Source organism: Phyllopteryx taeniolatus, chromosome 2 (assembly GCF_024500385.1).
Source record: "Phyllopteryx taeniolatus isolate TA_2022b chromosome 2, UOR_Ptae_1.2, whole genome shotgun sequence".
In the NCBI taxonomy this organism is placed as follows: Eukaryota; Metazoa; Chordata; class Actinopteri; order Syngnathiformes; family Syngnathidae; genus Phyllopteryx; species Phyllopteryx taeniolatus.
In genome coordinates, this window is record NC_084503.1 from 6,172,755 (window position 1) to 6,191,385 (window position 18,631).

Here is an 18,631-nt window from a genome sequence, read left to right on the forward strand (position 1 = left end):
GGGGGGCGGGGCGGGGCGGGGCGGGGCGGGAACAACACGTAAGCACAACGTAATTGAAGCCCCGCTCCACTAGTTTGCACTACAGCGTGCACAGTTTTGCAACGTCGTCGGCAAACGTTTTGTATTGTCAATGTTTTCAATCGATGTATAATCACCGAATTCAATACAAATAAAATGTACACTATTTAAAAATACAAACATTACAATGAAGTGTGTAACTGTTATTTTTTGAATGCGTACGTCCGGTGCAAAATTTTCAATTTATCTTGAAGCGCCATGTATTCGAGCTTGAATAATTGGTCGGGCTCTTTTTTCCGTCCAATTTCTATTCAACTTGGAATACATTTGAAGTTCTCAGGTTGTTGGTTGTTGGTTGTTGTGCGCAATGTTCCAACTCTCAGCATTCACACCCAAAAAAAATAACGCGTTTGACGTAACACAAGGCCCACGCGACGAGGGCGGTTAAATGACGTTGTTTGCTTTTCGAACAAAATGTTGCTGCAGCGTCAACACACTGGTGACGCTGAATGAGTTGAAAAAGGCTAACCCTACGTCGTTGTCAACTGCGTTTTATTGCGACTCGCTTCGCCACTCGTATCTCGCGTGTTCTAATTCGGCCTCCGTAGTTTCGCATTGTGGCAGCCGTTGCTAGGCTACCGTGACCGGTTCCCGTAAACACGCCTAACCCTTCGACGCCACGGTAAACCACGAAATCAAAGAAACAATACCACCGTAGATTATTTGAGGAATGTAAAATATCCATTTGTTGACTTATACTGAAGAGTTTTGCGGATTTGAGCGTCAGCCCACCCGAGAAGTTTGAAGCCCACCAGAGATGCCTGCTACTGACCTTTTGGCCAAGGAGGAGAAGTACAAGTAAGAGCACTGCAACATTATTTGACTCAGCAGTTTTCAGTATATTCGCTGACCCAAAGTCGATCTTTGATTCCTAAATGTGTTCAAAGCCCACCTTTGAATTGCCTATGAAGACAGTAAAATGTTAGCTTTTGCACCTTTTACTATTCAACATGTATTGATTGATTGGTTGTTTGTTTGTTTCCCTTTGAGGCTGCTAAATGCAAAGCTGGAGGCCAAAGCGGCCAATCTGGCAATGCAAGCAGATCAACTGAAGGTGACTTTGGACGCAAACGCCACCGAAAACGGATGCTCGTCGCCGCGCTTTGACTCCACCTCAATGTGGCTCTCGTCTCATGATTACTATGATGATTTTCAGAAAGAACGAGATGATTTTCTGTCCAAGCCTTCAGGCGCGCTCCCGCTGCAGGATTCCGAGGATGAAAAAGCCGCAAGGTCTTTCCTCCCATATTCCCAAAACATGCACGTTAGTGTTGAAATGAAAACCGAAATAGTGCCCTGGCCCCGGCCCCGGCACCGGCCGGCTGGCGACCGTCCGTCCAGGGTCGACGCCGCCTCTCGCCCAAAGTCAGCAGCAGAAAATGGATCGATTGCAATCACCCATGTTTGTTTCTTCTACTTTCCATTCTCTTCCAGTAACACCAAGGATCGAGAAACACCTGTGCCTAAGCCTCGCAAGGTATCGCGATAAAAAAAACCTTACCTGTGTTGCGCTAGTAACACTACGAGGCGCAACTAATAGGCATGTGGCACACATTCCCAGTTGGCGTTTTGCCTTACTACTAATATGCAGTTGGCATACTAGTGTGCAAAAATCTAGAACAGTAGTGGGGGGAAGAAAGTGACAATAAGACACGGTGGTTCTACTAGTGCAGTTTGGCCACACTAGTCACATGCCCTACTAGTATGCCAGACTTGTCCTACAAGTGTGCAGAAATAAAAAAAAAACAACAACAACAACATTATTCATAAGACACAGTCAATCTCTAATACGCAGCTTACTGGATTTTAAGAGCATAAATGAATACACGAGAATAACACGTAACCCAGCTGCTTTCCATATACGAGCGTGGAAGGTTTCGTGAAGAAAGCTGCAAATGTACCATCTTCATTTTGCAACCTGCTCCTAGGCGGAACCCAAAAAGTCACCGACGTCGGAAGCACCGGCGCCCCATTCGAACCCGGCGTGAGTTACGATCGGACAGAATGACGACATACGCCGCAAGCGTGCGTTCGCGGGCCACCTTCTCTCCGTGAAAGTTCGCTTTTTTGTTTGTCGGCTTTCAGAGTTTGCGGAGACGCTTCGGGAGATTCCGCCGAATCCTTCGTGGCGACGGCGATCAAAAACATAGAGGGCAGGATGAACCGTTTGGTCCCTCACGACAACGTGTTCGGCGGTGGCGACAACGAAGGGACGGGTATGTGTTTTCATTCATGCCGGGGTGCGCCTCGGACCGGTCGTCAGCCCCTCACGGGACACATCGACAACCGTTCACACTCACTGCACCTGGTGGTTCATCTTTACTGTCCCCTCAAAATAACAACGCACAGCCATGAGTGGCCTTAACCGCCGGCCAGCAACAAAAGTGAGTACACCCCTAAGTGAAAATGTCACCCTTTTGTGTGGCCACTATTATTTCCGTCGGTTTTCTGTACCGCTTCTCCTCACTGGAGTCGCGGGCACGCCGGAGCCTATCCCAGCCAACTGTACACCCTGAACCGGTCGCCAGCCCGTGGCAGTTCCCGCCTCTGCATACATCGAAGCATGCCTTGAAATAAGAGTTTCATTTGTAACCACAAAGACGTATCTCAAATCATTGTTCCTGTTCGGACAATCTGTTCCGGCCTCCCGTCCAAAAACATTTTGCTCGTGTTTTTAGAAGGAAAAATAGCACTGGAGAAGGCTGAACTTGGTAAAAACGTACAGTAACGCCATAAATAACATGCAAAGCATGAAACCTTTTTTGCTTTAATTCAATGGACATTGTGGGGTACACACACATGGATACGGTCACAACTTCCAAGTAAGCCAAAATCATCCCGGTCATTTTTCCAATAAATGCCAAAGTATTATTTGATGTGTCTCCAAGTGACGCTGCACTGTTTTGTGCACTAATAGATGCTATTAGTGAGCCTGTCTATGGCGTTTTGCATTGCTCGCTAACATTAAGCTTTCAAAAGCGCCAATTATTTTTCCTTATAGATTGCTCTTTTTCTTTTTAAGTCTAATTTATGTCTATAATTTATGTCAAACTAGCCGAAAAGGCTAGTTAAGTCCAACAACCCCTGAGGGTTAAAAGTAGTCAATGGATTTCACGAGTTCATTTGGTTTCAGGCGTTTCTTGTGCACAAGTCCATGCCCTGATGGCCAATATCAAGATGATGCAAGAGGAAATGGATCAGCTTCTCAGTGAAAGAAAAAGGAAGGTACAGTCCAGTCCAGCAAAATCTATGGGCCCCCTTTCAGCAGTAGAAAACGACAGAAATCCTCATTGTCATTGGGGCGGTCAGGATGATGAAAACATCAAGCTGAACACCAAAGTCAAGCAGCTGGAGGAGGATCGGATCAAGCTCCAGAGGACCGTCAACATCCAGCAGACCAAGACGGACAAGCTCAAAGCTTCGGAAAGCGAGGCGGCCGTCAAACGCGACAGCCTTCAGCTGCAAGTGTCCGCTTTGCAAAAGGTACGAGACGACGATAGCGGTCATCGAGACCGGGGGATGTCCCACGGAGGGGAACATAAATGGAAGAGGGGGGGGGGGGCAACTTCATCTTATGTTTGCCAATGTCGGGAAACAGATGGTAAGCCGCCAAAGAATCACTGTCAATTGTATTTAACCTGCGAGTTTGCGTTTGAGCTTCGTGAACATTTTTACATTCTATTTAGTTGCAATTTTGATTTCACTTTGATTTGAGGTGAATCTTCATGAAGCGCAGTGCTAATGCTCAAACTGCCCTTCATGCCAGTCATTTACAAGAATATTACATTTCGTTTTCAGGAATATTGTATTTTAATGTTGGTCGCTTGGGGGAACGACGTATTTTTGCTGGTCAAAAAGTTTGAGAACCAACTGTGCTGAGCAGTTGTTTTGAAAGGGGATTTTTATTTGAAAAATAGAAAAAAAAATTTTTTTTTAAGTTTTGTGTCATCAGTGACAAAGCAAAAAGTTATTATTCGTGTGATATCTCGTAACATTCAAAATGTATGGGTTTGTTTCTTTTAATCAAAGTGTGATATCTTAATTTTGCTATTTTCATTTATTTCATAAAAAAAAAAACAGCCAGTATCTTTACATTTGAAAAAAATAAATCGAAACATTCTTTTTTTTTTTTTTTTTTTTTTAAGTGTCATATCTGTAACATTACACTTGAAAGATTTTTGTAAAAAGGTTGTCTTTTCCAAACGTTTCTCAACTCTTAACACAAATAGCTCCGATGCAGAACGTCTCAAATGTGACCTGCAGGAAATGGAAAAGCTGAATAAATCCAGCAGGCAAGGAGCAGCCGCTCACAACGCCGTGGAGCTCCGTCTCACCAGAGCTCTGGATGAGGCGGAACGCTTCAAGTCGGAACTCAACAAAAGCAAACAGATGAACAGGGCAAGCGCACTCAAAAGGACAAATTGATTCCAACGCTTCGTCGTACTAAAAGGGAAAAAGGGAAACGCACGAGTCCCAAAAATACTTCCGCTTCCGAGTTCCGACTCGCTCTTAGTAGTCATTTTTTGTCTTTTTCCATCAATCAAGGACAAGACCAACGAGGAACAGCAGACTCGGGAAAATCTACTGGCGGAAAATAAACTGCTGAAAAAGCAGAAAGGGGAACTGGTCGTGGGTTTGAAGAAGCAGCTCAAGCTGATCGACGTTCTTAAAAGACAAAAGGTGCCCTTCTCTCCTCCAACTGGAAAACGGTCGCTGGGCGGTCCTGGCAAATTGTGTTTTTGTGCAGATGCATCTTGAAGCTGCCAAACTGCTCTCGTTCACAGAGGAAGAGTTCATCAAGGCCCTCGACTGGGGCAAAACATAAAAGACTTCCTCCTATTCCTTCCGAGGTCGTGGGACATCGCTAATGTAGCTACTGTATTTTACCTCCTTTCGCTAAACATGAATGATCCCCCAAAAAAAAAAATGACATTAAAACCATTGCCGTGGACCCACCCTTCAAGTCTTATTTGTGTTTTTCCATGACTGACATAATTCATTCACCGATGATCTCGGATTGACTCCATCCGCTGGTGTCAACCTTGAGGACTCGGCGCTACAATTGGGGATGTTTGATACCAGTACGAGTGTTCACTCAAGTACTCACTGATACTAGTACGTTTGAGACATCAAATTTCTTTCAATGACCACAACGACAGGTAATTGCGAACAAACATTTCTTTCTGACGCACGTGGTGATTGGCCAATGTCTAAACTGCCACAGTGGAGCGCCGACTACTGGCAAGGGGGACTTGAATGTCAAGATTCTTTGGTTGCGTACGGCCGGTATCAGCCCGTTACAGATCTCGTATTCGATGTCATCCGTGGCGCGTGTGCGTGCGGAACCATTCACGAGCGCTTGGCCACGAAAGCGGGATCGCATTCAGTCACGAGGGCTGTTTGTGACGTTTGTGATAGGAGGCTAAAAACAGCAACCCATAAAGAACACCAATCAATGGTCTCCGCCATGGTTTTCAGCGTTTTCTGCTTGGCTTGTCTGGAAGTTTTTCCTGAAGTCTTCATCAAAATGCTTCAGGTCGTCTTCACGAAGCAAACCCTGAAAGCAGACAATGGCGGTCATGCAGGCGACAACGCTTGTTTCTCCGATAGGGAATAAACGTGTCAAACAGTAAAGCGCAGCCGGCTTGCCCATTAGGCCATTTAGGAAAATGCTAAGGGCGCCACCGAATCAGGGAGAGAGTTATTAGAAAGAACTTTTTCAATGGAAAACCTCGCAGATTTCTTTTGGGAAAGCGATGCCCAACGAATAGATCCGTCAATATTTTGGATATTGTCTCCATATCACAGATTTGTATGCATCACAGGGTGCGTGAGAAACGGAATCATTTCCCACGACACACCCGATGATCTTCCACGGGTTCGGCAGCGAGCGCCATATCGGACCGCCGCGTTACCTTTGGCAGGTGCCCGAGAAGTTTGGTTGCGTGCCGTTGGAGAAGCTGCAGTCTCTCCTCTTCGATGATCTGTCTGCACAGCGCCTCTCTCTCCTGCTCCAGTGCTTCTTCTTGAGCCTTCATATCCTACGAGGAAGCGAGTCAGACAACAAATGGGAGTTTTCTCCCCATGTTAAGGGTTGATTCATCTCTCACCCTTGATGCCATACTTGGACCCAACTAGTCGGCATGTGCCACGCACGAGTAGCCTCCTGGGCCCGACTAGTTTTGCCTCACTTGTACGTTCTTGTTCTACTAGGCTCGAAATAATTGATTTTCTTTTGGAGCAGTTTTGCGAAACAAAGACTTGATTTGAGGAGCAACTTCCGAATGTTTTAACCCCACAGGGTCCTGAAGCAAGAATTTGATTCAACAATAAAAACACAACAATATAACAGGTGAGTTGAATGTCAACCTTAAGATGCACATCCATCCATCCATCCATCCATCCATTTTCTACCGCTTATCCGGGTCGGGTCGCGGGGGCAGTAGCTTCAGCAGGGACACCCAGACTTCCCTCTCCCCAGCCACTTCATCCAGCTCTTCCGGGAGGATCCCGAGGCGTTCCCAGGCCAGCCGAGAGACGTAGTTTCTCCAGCGTGTCCTGGGTCGTCCCCGGGGTGTCCTCCCGGTGGGACGTGCCCGGAACACCTCACCGGGGAGGCGTCCGGGAGGCATCCGAATCAGATGCCCCGGCCACCTCATCTGGCTCCTCTCAATGCGGAGGAGCAGCGGCTCTACTCTGAGATCCTCCCGGATGACCGAGCTTCTCATCCTATCTCTTAAGGGAGAGCCCGGACACCCTGCGGAGGAAACTCATTTCAACCGCTTGTATCCAGGATCTCGTTCTTTCGGTCACGACCCACAGCTCGTGACCGTAGGTGAGGGTAGGAACGTAGTTCGACGGGTAAATCGAGAGCTTCGCCTTCCGGCTTAGCTCCTTCTTTACCACAACGGACCGATACAAAGTCCGCATCACTGCAGACGCTGCAACGATCCGCCTGTCGATCTCCCGTTCCATTCTTCCCTCACTCGTGAACAAGACCCCAAGATACTTGAACTCCTCCACTTGGGGCGGGATCTCATCCCCGAGCTGGAGAGGGAACGCCACCCTTTTCCGACTGAGGACCATGGTCTCAGATTTGGAGGTGCCGATTCTCATCCCAGCCGCTTCACACTCGGCTGCGAACTGCTCCAGTGAGAGTTGGAGGTCACGGCATGATGAAGCCAACAGAACCACATCATCAGCAAAAAGCAGAGATGCAATACTGAGGCCACCAAACCGGACCCCCTCTACGCCTCGGCTGCGCCGAGAAATTCTGTCCATAAAAGTTATGAACAGAATCGGCGACAAAGGGCAGCCTTGGCGGAGTCCAACCCTCACCGGAAACGAGTCCGACTCACTGCCGGATATGCGGACCAAACTCTGACTCCGTATCAGGGGGTTCGGTACCCCATACTCCCGAAGCACTCTCCACAGGACTCCCCGAGGGACACGGTCGAACGCCTTCTCCAAGTCCACAAAACAGATGTAGACTGGTTGGGCAAACTCCCATGCACCCTCGAGGACCCTGCCGAGGGTGTAGAGCTGGTCCACTGTTCCACGGCCAGGACGAAAACCACACCGCTCCTCCTGAATCTGAGAGTCGACTTCCCGACGGACCCTCCTCTCCAGCACCCCTGAATAGACCTTACCAGGGAGGCTGAGCAGTGTGATCCCCCTGTAGTTGGAACACACCCCCTTCCTAAAAAGGGGGACCACCACCCCAGTCTGCCAATCCAGAGGCACTGTCCCCGATGTCCACGCGATGTTGCAGAGGCGTGTCAACCAGGACAGCCCTACAACATCCAGAGCCTTTAGGAACTCCGGGCGAATCTCATCCACCCCCGGGGGCCTTGCCACCGAGGAGCTTTTTAACTACCTCGGTGACCTCAAACCCAGAGATAGGAGAGCCCGCCTCAGAGGACCCACACTCTGCTTCCCCATGGGAAGGCGTGTCGGTGGAATTGAGGAGGCCTTCGAAGTATTCTCCCCACCGACTCACAACGTCCCGAGTCGAGGTCAGCAGCGCCCCATCCCCACTATACACAGTGTTGGTGGTGCACTGCTTCCCCCTCCTGAGACACCGGATGGTGGACCAGAATTTCCTCGAAGCGGTCCGGAAGTCTTCCTCCATGGCCTCACCGAACTCCTCCCATGCCCGGGTTTTTGCTTCAGCGACCACCAGAGCTGCATTCCGCTTGGCCAGCCGGTACCCATCAGCTGCCTCAGGAGTCCCGCAGGCCAAAAAGGCCCGATAGGACTCCTTCTTCAGCTTGACGGCATCCCTCACCGTTGGTGTCCACCAACGGGTTCGGGGATTGCCGCCACGACAGGCACCGACCACCTTACGGCCACAGCTCCGGTCGGCCGCCTCAGCAATGGAGGCGCGGAACACGGTCCACTCGGACTCCATGTCCCCCGCCTCCCCCGGAACATGAGCGAAGTTCTGTCGGAGGTGGGAGTTGAAAGTCCTTCTGACAGGGGATTCCGCCAGACGTTCCCAGCAGACCCTCACAATAGGTTTGGGCCCGCCACGTCGGACCGGCATCTTCCCCCACCATCGGAGCCGACTCACCACCGGGTGGTGATCGGTTGACAGCTCCGCCCCTCTCTTCACCCGATGTGTGTCCAAGATGCACATCAAGGATTGAATAAATGCTCAAATGTCTTGGCGTAGCGATGCTTATGATTGACAAGTGAAGTTCAGCGGGTACCCTGTCGGCCTGGTGCTGCCGTCGTCTGTCCTCGATCAGCTTCTCCACCTCGCGTTTGTGCTCCATCATCTTCATGCGTCGCCTCTGGGCGTTCATCTGCTCGATGCGGTCGTCCTCCGCGAACTTGTCCATGGTCATTTTGCGGAACGCCTCGTCTTCCTCTTTCTCCGCCTGCCGACGCGTCTCCTTCATAGCCATCTGCTCCTGGCAGGTCCTCTGCATCATCAGCCTCTGTCTGATGTTCCTCTCCATGTCTTCCTGAAAGGTGGGCAAAACAAAGCGTTTGCTGCTCTCATGCAACAGTCCCCGTACTGCGAATTCAAAGTTCACGCTCCATGACATTCCATATACTTTTGAGGAATCAAGTCTCTCTCGTTTTTGATCAACGCTTTGGCCTGCTATAATGCGGCGTTTTTATCGTTTTTATCACACTACGATGGTTCTTGGAGAGCAAAGTCTCGAGATTTTTCGGTCACGAGAATGTGTCAAACTCGAGGCCTGCGAGCCAGATCCAGCCCTGCAAAAACCCATTTTCCTTGACTTGTCTTTCAATAGTCCTCAAGTGCAGGGGTGAGTATATCATTTGAGAGGGGGATTCTTTTGGGGTAAGGCACAATCATTGTAACTGCCGTCGTCTCTCTCGAGTCTGTACACGGTCACGGTGCAGCTCAGCTTCTGGCGTGCGGGCGACGGACGGAAATCATGGCTTTTTTTATTTCAAATGTAATCCAATCTGTTCACCCTTACACCAAAATATGTTTGGGGGGCATTTTGTCCCCCCTACTCCTGTACCAAATGTGAACTAAACAACAACCTTAAAACCAAGCTACACTGAAAGTAAAAAACAAAAAAATCCTTCATTTATGTATGTCATTGATTTCCGCAAAAATAAAGTTCTAATTCAGTCAATTGAAAGGACTTTTTTCAGTGTGTGTGGGCAACGAGCGCTAGCAATTTTGCATGGATGTCTGCTATAACAAAACAATGTTTATATTTATGCTTGAATATATTTCCTTTTCCATTGAATTCCCCAATTGAACTTCCAGAAACTTTCCACCTCTTTGCAAGCGTTACTTCTGATGTTGTCAAAGCTCATGAGGAGAAAAGGTTCTTACTATATCTTTCCTTCTAAAGGCTTCTTCTTGTTCCTCGAGGCAAAGATCCTGGCGAATTCTCTCCATCTCGTCCCGCTGTCGCCTCTCCTCGGCCATTTTCTCCGCGAGCTGGACGAGAGGGGGGGGAACACTTTCTCGAATGAGCGCTACACTGATGCGTGTTCAAAAACAAGAGTATGTTCAGTCATATCAACCGTATCTCTGAGCCGCTGTATCGCTTCTTCTCGCGCTCTGATCTTTGCCGTCCTGTCCTGCTGCGACTTCTTCTGCTGGCTTGCGAACTCCCTGATGCGTCTGTTCTCCTCCTCCATCCTTTCTTTCTCCAAACGCTGCCACTCGGCCCGCTGCGTCTGGAAGTCCTCGATGTGCTTCTGGGTGGCACGCACCCTCTCCAGCTTCTTTTGTCGCTCCCTTCAACGCAGGACAGACACCCGTCGTTATTACGTTTGTTCTGATCTATTTCGTAAGCCCCAGCTGACTTGTGCTAGAAGCATTCGACGCCCAGGACTGGTTGCGAGCAGAACGTCCTAACCGCAAGGCTAACGAAGCAACAAGAGGACAGTGAACTCAGATTGTATAGATGCCAAATTACGGAAGACCCTAAATTGTACCCTCTCCAGCTTCCTCCTACTTTCCAAAAACATCCATGTTATTTTAAGTGTCCATCGGTGTTCATTCTTGTATGTTTGTGCACTGCGATTAACGGGTCACCGGTCCAGGGTGTACCCTGCTTCTCGCCCAAGTCCACACTACGCAGGAAATACTTAGGACACTTTAGGAATACTAAACTGGGTCAAACAGAAGTAGGAGCTGTCAGAGGGGCCTGCTTTGGACACTCGTATTACAAAACCAAACGTTGTTTTGTTGGTTTTTTTTAGGACATTGCCACTTTTATACTAAGTCCATGTTAGAGAGTCAAATAGCCAAAATATGGGACCTTTAAACTTGACCAAATATGGTTCAATGCTTACAAGGCAATCTATTTAGGAGTGTTACAAAAAACCAACTTGACTCAAATCTCACGTGTAAATGTTCAACCATGGACAATGACTTCTTCAACAGTTATCACTAGATATCATTACCGGTATACTTTTTTTCGCCATCATGTTATTCTTCTATTAAACTATACAAGTGACTTAAAATATCACTCGACTCTATTTTGCTTCAAATATTGTACACATTATTTCAGCATACATTTGAATAAAAATGACTTTCCTTTAGTGGCTTTAGTTTGTTTTTTTTGGGGGGGGACGGACGACAAATGACACAACGGAGGTTCTACGACCTCGTCGTGAGGTGTCGATTTCCAATGAATGACCTATTTTACTATAACCGAACACGGCTCCGTGCCCGATGAAGCGTAAACGCGATCATCGAGACTCACATCCGATCCTCTTCGTAAATCTTGCGCACGATCTCATCCACCATGAGCTTCTCCTTGAGGAAGTCGTCGTAGGCCCCTTGTCTCTTGTGCTCCCGTTCGATGAGCTGCAGGCTGAGCTCGTGCTGGTACTGGAGCTGTTCCTCTTGTTTCTGCTGCTCCAGCTTCTCCTCTTCCAGGGTCGCCCGGTCAAAGTCGCTCTTCATCTTGCTGTAGAGCTCTGCCTCTTCACGCTGACGCCAGAGAGGAGACAGGGACAGTACAGGCGATCATTTTTCGCAGATACTATTGGAGAGGCGGCGTGTGGAAGGAAAAAGTGCACATGAGGGGGGGTCACCATTGTCTCACACTTGATAGCGTCGTGCTCCGCCATCTGTGCCGCTTGCTCCTTGCTCACGTAGGCCAATTTCAACTTTGACTCCAATTCTCGAAGCTCAATGCTGACAATATGTTTTCAGAAACAATGGAACATGAATTCAAAGGAAACCGGTTAATGCAGAGAATACAAAGAAAATACACCAAGTATGAGCCTTTCAAAAAGAGAGATGTTTTTTTGAAATTACAAACACAAAACAAACAGTGTTGTGTTCGAATGTGCACATTGTCAACCCGAATTGAACGACGTTTTCAACCACCGAGGACTTCCCGATGATGTTTAACTCTGCCATGATTACGTGCATTGCTCGATCAAAAACAGACGATGAAACGATGGAAGTAATAGAGGAACTGAAAGAAAGTTCAAGAAAGAAGATGCAGGAATTCAAAATGAATTCCACATTTGGATTAGGAAGCTCAGTCTCACTGAATCAATGACAACATTCTCTTAACGCTGCCATTGACGGCTGTCGGCGTCAAACATCCATTTGAACATGGAGGAGTGGCAGTGAATGAGTTATGGTAAGATGGGGATCTTTTCACTCAGTTTTCTGCGAGCAGTGTAATTGTGTGCACAGTACCTGTTCTCTCGAATATACTGCCGAATTTTGCCTTCTCTTTGCCTGTCATGGTTGATGCGGGCCAGCTCTTTAGCCAGCTTCTCCTCTTGGACGAGCTGCTTCTCCCTCAACATTTTCTCGCTGTGGGCCTGCAAGTTAGGGTTAGCGAGTGGTGGTGAGGGGCGATCACGTTCAAATGACGCTACTTATCAGTAGTACCGGTGTATATAAACATGGTATATACAAAACCCTATTCCAATGAAGTAAACTGTTCCAAAAATGTACAGTTCAATACTTTGCAAATCCTTTTCAACCGATCTTCAATTGAATACATTAGAAAGAAAAGATATTGGCTTTTTTTGCAAATATGCTCTCATTTTGAATTTGAGCCCTGCAACACAGGGGCAACAAAAGACAGAGAAAGTCGAGGAATGCTTAAAAAACAACAACACCACCAGCTGTTTGGAACATGCCATACATAGGTGAACAGGTGAAATAGAAACAGGTGAGTGTCCTGATTGGGTATAAAATGAACATCCCCAAAAGGCTCAGTTGTTCACAAGCAAGGATGAGGCGAGGGTCACCACTTTTTGAACAACTGCATGAGCACTTTAAGAACTACATTTCTCAACGTACATTTGCAAAGGAATTGAGGGATTCAGTCGTCGACGGTTCACAATATCATCATATCATCAAGAAAATTTCTGCATGGGAACGGCAAGGCCCAAAACCAACGTTTCATGCCAGTGACCTTCCATCCTTCAGGCACCGCATTAAAGATCGGCATCATTGTGTGATGGATATTGCCGCGTGAGCTCAGGAACACTTCAGAAAACCATTTTCAGTTAAAGCAGTGAGTCACTAGATTTATAAAAGCCAGTTAAAACTCCACCATATACCTAACCCTATATCATCAACACCCAGACGCAAGCTTCTCTGGCCCGCGCTTATCTGTGATTGACAGACACAAAGTGGAAAAGTGTACTGTGGTCTTACTAGTCCACATTTCAATTTATTTGGAGGAAATCATGGAGGTTGTGTCCTCTGGGCCAGAGAGCAAAAGCACCATTCGGATTGTTTTTGGCGCAAAGTTAAAAAGCCAGCATCTGTGATGGGTTGGGGGTGTGTTTGTGCCCATGGCACTGAACTTTAAACTTTCACATCTGTCAAGTCACCATTAATGCACATAGGTTTTGGATCAACATATGCTGCCATCCAAGCAACGTCTTTTTCAGGGACGTTCCTGCTTAGTTCAGCAAGGCAATGCCGAGACACATTCTGCATGTGTTACAACAGCGTGGCTTCGTAGGAAAAGAGTCTGAGTACGAGACTGGCCTGCCACCAGTCCGGACCTGTCTCCTATTGAAAATGTGTGGCACATTAGGAAGAGCAAAATACGACAATGGAGATCCTAGACTGTTGAGCAACTGAACTATCAAACCAGAATGGGAAAGAATTCCACCTACAAAGCTTCAACAGTTTGTGTCCTCAGTTCCCGAACACTTATTGAGTGTTGTTAAAAGGAAAGTTGATCCATCCAACTCAAAATGAGTGAACATTTGCCCAAAAAAAACCAAAGTTGATCAGTTTCAACATGAAATATCTTGTCTTTGTAGTGTATTCAATTGAATATAGGTGGAAAGGATTTGCAAGTCATTGTACTCTGTTTTATTTACGTTTTACTTTACTTTGACAACTTCAATGGAATTGAGGTAGATAGCAAGATAGATTCGAGAGATACTGTAGATAGTGTCAACCCCCCCCCCCCCCCCCCACGTACGTGGTTCGGCATTGCGAAAACACACCTGTACCATGGCGCTCTCTATCTCTCTCTCTTTCAGCTCTTCTTGCACCTGTCGTAAGAACCTCTTCCTGTCCACGTTGTCCTCCTCCTTCATGGCGGCCACCATTTTCCGGTCGCGGTCCACTCGCAGGGCCTCCAGCTGCTTCTGCTCCTCGAGGGCACGCCGCTGTTCCACGAGCCGATACTGCTGACTCCGGCTCAGGTTACGACTCTTGACACAGCGGGAAAGACAATGCAGACGATTATGGAATTTATTTCATATCCAGCTTGAGGTTCATGGACTAGTTTGCTCTTTTTCCTCACTAGTAAGCAAATTCAGCACACTAGTAGAAAGACGCAGGCGCACAAGCAGAACGATTGTGTCTTACCGTTTTTTTACACTACTGTATATTTCTGCACACGAAAGCAAAACAAACATTTTTTATGTAGCGCATTTCATACACAACATAACTAAATGTGCTTTATGTGAGAAAAAGCATTTTAAGAAGAACATCTTATAAAGAGAAAAATACAAATACAATTAAAACACCATACATTGCAAGTAGATCCTTTAAAACTGCAAATGCTCTAAAAAGCACGAGGGGAAAAAAGAGTTTTTAACCTGGACTTAAAAACATTCACACTTGGGGCTGACGTCACTTTTGTTGGCAACTCATTTCATTTGTGTGCTGCATAACAACTAAAAACTGCTTCCCTATGTTTGCTTTGGACTCTGTGCTCCACTATTTGACCTGGGTCTGTGGATCTCAGAGCCCTACTGGGTTTATATTCCATGAGAATTTCATTCATGAATTCAGGACCAAAGCCATTTAGTGAGTTATAGAAAAGTAGCAGAACTTTAAAGTCTATTCTAAAGCTGACTAGGAGCCACTGTAGAGACTTTAGAATAGGATTCTTTTTGGGGGTAATCCAGTCAGAAGACCATTACAATAGTCAAGTCTCCTTGAGATGTGAATGATTTGATATGACTGTTGGAAGTCAGGTTGGAATCTATCAGTTTGGGTTTTTAAAGAGAGTGACTCCAAGTATTCACTAACAGCAACTAACTCTTTTCTTTTTGCCCAAAACAATTATCTCAGTCATGGCACTCAGTTACTAGTAGGACAACTATATGATAATAGTGAGACAAAACTACTGATGGGTATTTTGATGGTTCTACTAGGGTCCAGGAGGCTAACAGCGCATGACACATGCCTAGGAGTTGGGCCTATAGTGGTGCTACTAGTGCAGCGCAGGAGTTTACTTGGATGGTTGACATGGATACAAGAAGGCCAAAAACAGCACTAGTAGTGTAGAGACCTTACTAGTAAGACAATTCAGCACACTAGGCTAGATCGACTGTGTCGTCTTAGTAATATTTTTTTGCTCACTCGGAGGACAACTACATGCTACTAGTGAAGCAAAGCTGCACGCTCGTTGACATCTGTGCGCTACTAGTAATACGAGTGAAGCGCTAGAAGTTAATTAGCAGAACGTTAGAATGTCACTAGGAGCACACAGTTGTCAAATATTGCAGTTTTGCCTCACTTGTAACATGTACGTTGTCCTAAAAGTGGCACTAGTAGTGTAGTGGGAGAAAAAAAACATTATTTTGGTAGTGGGGAAAAACCACCACACACACACATCGCTTATGCATTGCCACGGAAGTTTTACCATCTTTTTCGCTTTTTCCGCCGTGTTCAAGTCAACCTTCTTGGCACGTGACTTCGCTTCGAGAAATCTTTTCAAAAAATAACAATACAAAAATGGTTTAACGTCACACCAACTTCAAACGCGCTTCCTATTATGGAGCCTTTCTTTTTCACAGAGCTTGTACCGTGTCGAAGTAAAGGTTTCAGGTCGTTTGAAGCGTGTTGACGACGTTTCGCCAAACGTTTGATGATGTGTTTCCCTGGGAACCGCGTCCGGTGCTCATCCAATAGTAAAGGTCGTTTGGTGATTGCGTCATATCCGGGATGTCCGCACTGCCTGTATTTTATTTCTTTGATTTTTTTTTTTTTTTAACTGTCGTCAGGTAGATGTGATTACACGTCGACTCATCCGTCTAAATGACATTTAATTAAAAAAAAGTTACACTTATTAAAACAAATGAATGCTCATTTTAGATTGGCACTTATGCTGGAGCCTATCAGCTTGACTTAAATTGATCATTGTACTAGTGGCTCGTTCAGTACCTGGACCAATAGAAAGCCGTTTGAGCATTTACACGATAAACGGACACGCAGTTTAAGGTCAGTGTACTTAATACTTTCTTTGTAAGACAATTACTACTAGGCTCAACCAGACCGCATACCTCACTCACTCGTAGACTTCTGGCCCCCTACTAGTAGCACCGCGTCCGGCGGTCAAGGGAAAACCTCTTCCTGATTTTTTTTTTTTATCTTCATAGAGGTTTTTGGAGCTTTGCTTTGTGTGGTCCCTCACCTAGGACCCGTTTGCCATGGGTGACCCTGCCAACTTAGCTTCTAGGATCATTGGGACACACAAACCCCTCCACCACTATCAGGTTGACAGCTCAAGGAGGGTCGTCACCACTAGCTAACGCGTAACACCAAAGAGTATACATTGATTACCGAAAAAAATAATTTCAAGGTTTATTTATAATTAGGACAGGGAAAAAAAACAACAGTAGCACTGAAACTCTCTTTGCAAGTCTCCCTCCACTGACAATAAATTGAAAAAACATTTAAATTACAAAAGATAAATATTGAAGACGTAAGAACCAATTTAAAACAATGACCATTTGAAAAAAAAAAAAGCACTGCATTTGAATTTGGCAGTCGTAGTTCAGCTAGTGCAAAAAACATCCATATAATTGCAAAGATGCAGGCATTGGAGGCAACTGTTCAAGTATTGCACAAACGTTCAAGTGAGCAGGATTACAAAAGAAAAAAAAAAAAACATTGCGCGTTTCACAAATTGTGATGTCATCTGATGGTGTCATGCAATGTCCTACTTATTATACATCAATTTTGCCCTTCTGTCCTTGAGAGGGGCACATTTCTCGATGACACTATGGTTAAAGTCAGGGATGTTTTTGACAAGATTCCTCTCAATAAAGAGCTCGGCCAATGCATTGAGACGATCCTGTGACATTGTGTTCCTGAGGAAGGTCTTGATTCTTCTCCAGTGTTGAGAAACACCTCTCAGATTCAGCTGTGGTCATCGGCGTTGCGATGAGGATCTTTAGCGGAGCCACCGTATCCGAGAAGATGTCCTGAAGATTGTTCTCCATGAAAAGCTGGTACAGAGCCACAGCACCACTGCAGTTCCTGAAGTCATCATTGCTGTAGATTAGAGCCAGTTCAGTTTTCAGCAACGGGTAAGCCTCGATGGTGCTGTTCAGGAAACTGGCTGTAGTACTCCTGAAATCTGGCTGCACATAGCAGCGTAGCACTAATCAGATGCTTTGTGAAGGCAAATCTTTCACTTATATGGCGCATGATGGTGTCACAAACCTAAAAAAAATGAACACAAAAATATGTAAATAATTCAGTGTATATATGAGTTATATATTATAGCATATTAAAAACATAATACTATGCATATCAAATCTTGTTTTTGCAATATATACAGGGTGTATTACTGTCAATATTTCCCTCTTGCACTAGTTGTATAAATACTGCTGCAATATAATTGGAAAATATTCATTAATTAACCAAGACCAACAAGCAAGTTTAAATATTGAGATTAGATTCAATTTAAAGATTCTTAAATTCCTCTCAAATTATTATTTTTTTCTTTGTAGTTTCTTTATGTCTATGAGCGTCCAGCATATTTGCAAATATTCCTGGTGTTGTGACAATCAAATTTTCCTCACGGAATAAATAAAATATCTACCCTTATTCTACACATTTGTCTCCCACCTCTCTGAAGATCACCTGGGCCCAGTGTGCGACGTTTCTCGGCCTGCTGAGATTCGCCGCCACTGTGTTGTCCACAGACAGTAGGGAGGGAATCTCTGAATAGATAAGCAAAGTTAAATTTAAAAAAATAATAATAAAATCATCCAGGGAGTAACACAATGTCAATATAAAAAGCACAACATAATCATGTATTTACCTGATGATTTTTATGTTGTCTGTGAACTGCTGGATAATTCCCTGAACAGAGACGGAGTCGATGGTCAGCTTCTGTAGCTGGCTGTAGAGGATGTCCACATGAGGCATGATGAGATGGAACAGTTTCAAGAAGAAGCTGAAGCTGTCATCCTCCAATAGTCTCACAAACCCTCTCCAGCTTCTCTCACAGTGGTAGGATCAAACTCTCCCGAGTCCCTGATGGCTCCAAAAGACTGGAGCAGGTCTTCTTTGTGCTCCAAAACTGTGTTCACAGCTTGGCTGTGGAAGTTCCACCTCAACGTGCTTGCTCTTGAGAGTCTGTGGGCCACCACGCTATCAAGCACACTGGTTCTCTGTGGAGCTCTTGGAGAAAAAACATGCAGCAAATCCAGCCAGGTCTGAGAAGAAATTACTCACTGTGAAGTCACCTGCTGCACGATGAGGTTTAGTTGGTGAGCATAGCAATGGACTTAGTATCATGGCCAGGCAGTGCAAGTTCACCGCAGAACTTAACGCAATCTATTATTTGAGCCTATTGTGGTTACG

General features: G+C 46.0%; 2 protein-coding genes across 5 annotated transcripts; one reads left to right on the forward strand and one right to left on the reverse strand.

Annotated features, from left to right (window-relative positions):
- Nucleotides 1–114: 114 nt before the first annotated feature.
- Nucleotides 115–5,035, forward strand: tex9 (testis expressed 9). Of its 4 annotated transcripts, none has more exons than XM_061756657.1 (11): nucleotides 115–876; nucleotides 1,069–1,132; nucleotides 1,235–1,311; nucleotides 1,513–1,555; nucleotides 2,007–2,062; nucleotides 2,164–2,294; nucleotides 3,212–3,303; nucleotides 3,388–3,561; nucleotides 4,342–4,476; nucleotides 4,624–4,758; nucleotides 4,826–5,035. In XM_061756657.1, exons 1-11 carry the CDS (start codon nucleotides 836–838, stop codon nucleotides 4,901–4,903), a joined length of 1,026 nt encoding a protein of 341 aa, XP_061612641.1. In that variant the 5' UTR covers nucleotides 115–835; the 3' UTR covers nucleotides 4,904–5,035. The 4 variants fall into 4 exon arrangements, with proteins under 4 accessions (XP_061612641.1, XP_061612633.1, XP_061612625.1 ...); XM_061756649.1 differs by having other exon boundaries at nucleotides 115–700; nucleotides 783–876; nucleotides 1,235–1,555; XM_061756641.1 differs by having other exon boundaries at nucleotides 1,235–1,555.
- On the reverse strand, nucleotides 4,987–15,962 carry mns1 (meiosis-specific nuclear structural 1). Its single transcript, XM_061756630.1, has 11 exons — nucleotides 15,841–15,962; nucleotides 15,678–15,744; nucleotides 14,026–14,235; nucleotides 12,242–12,369; nucleotides 11,623–11,725; nucleotides 11,289–11,518; nucleotides 10,099–10,315; nucleotides 9,905–10,012; nucleotides 8,790–9,047; nucleotides 5,994–6,119; nucleotides 4,987–5,635 (listed from the first exon to the last, which is right to left on the reverse strand). The coding sequence occupies exons 2-11, from the start codon at nucleotides 15,678–15,680 to the stop codon at nucleotides 5,531–5,533; spliced, it is 1,488 nt and encodes a 495-aa protein (XP_061612614.1). The 5' UTR covers nucleotides 15,681–15,744; nucleotides 15,841–15,962; the 3' UTR covers nucleotides 4,987–5,530.
- Between the last annotated feature and the right edge of the window lie 2,669 nt (nucleotides 15,963–18,631).

What these genes read in the sequence shown, in the direction of transcription:
- tex9 (XM_061756641.1), top strand. Translation starts at nt 836, where the DNA reads ATGCCTGCTACTGACCTTTTGGCCAAGGAGGAGAAGTACAA. An exon ending in TCAGTGAAAGAAAAAGGAAG is followed by an intron (nt 3,304 to 3,387) that starts GTACAGTCCAGT and finishes TGGGGCGGTCAG; the next exon opens with GATGATGAAAACATCAAGCT. An exon ending in ACGTTCTTAAAAGACAAAAG is followed by an intron (nt 4,759 to 4,825) that starts GTGCCCTTCTCT and finishes GTTTTTGTGCAG; the next exon opens with ATGCATCTTGAAGCTGCCAA.
- mns1 (XM_061756630.1), bottom strand. An exon ending in TAGAGAGCGCCATGGTACAG is followed by an intron (nt 12,370 to 14,025) that starts GTGTGTTTTCGC and finishes CCTAACTTGCAG; the next exon opens with GCCCACAGCGAGAAAATGTT. An exon ending in CTATCAAGTGTGAGACAATG is followed by an intron (nt 11,519 to 11,622) that starts GTGACCCCCCCT and finishes CTCTGGCGTCAG; the next exon opens with CGTGAAGAGGCAGAGCTCTA.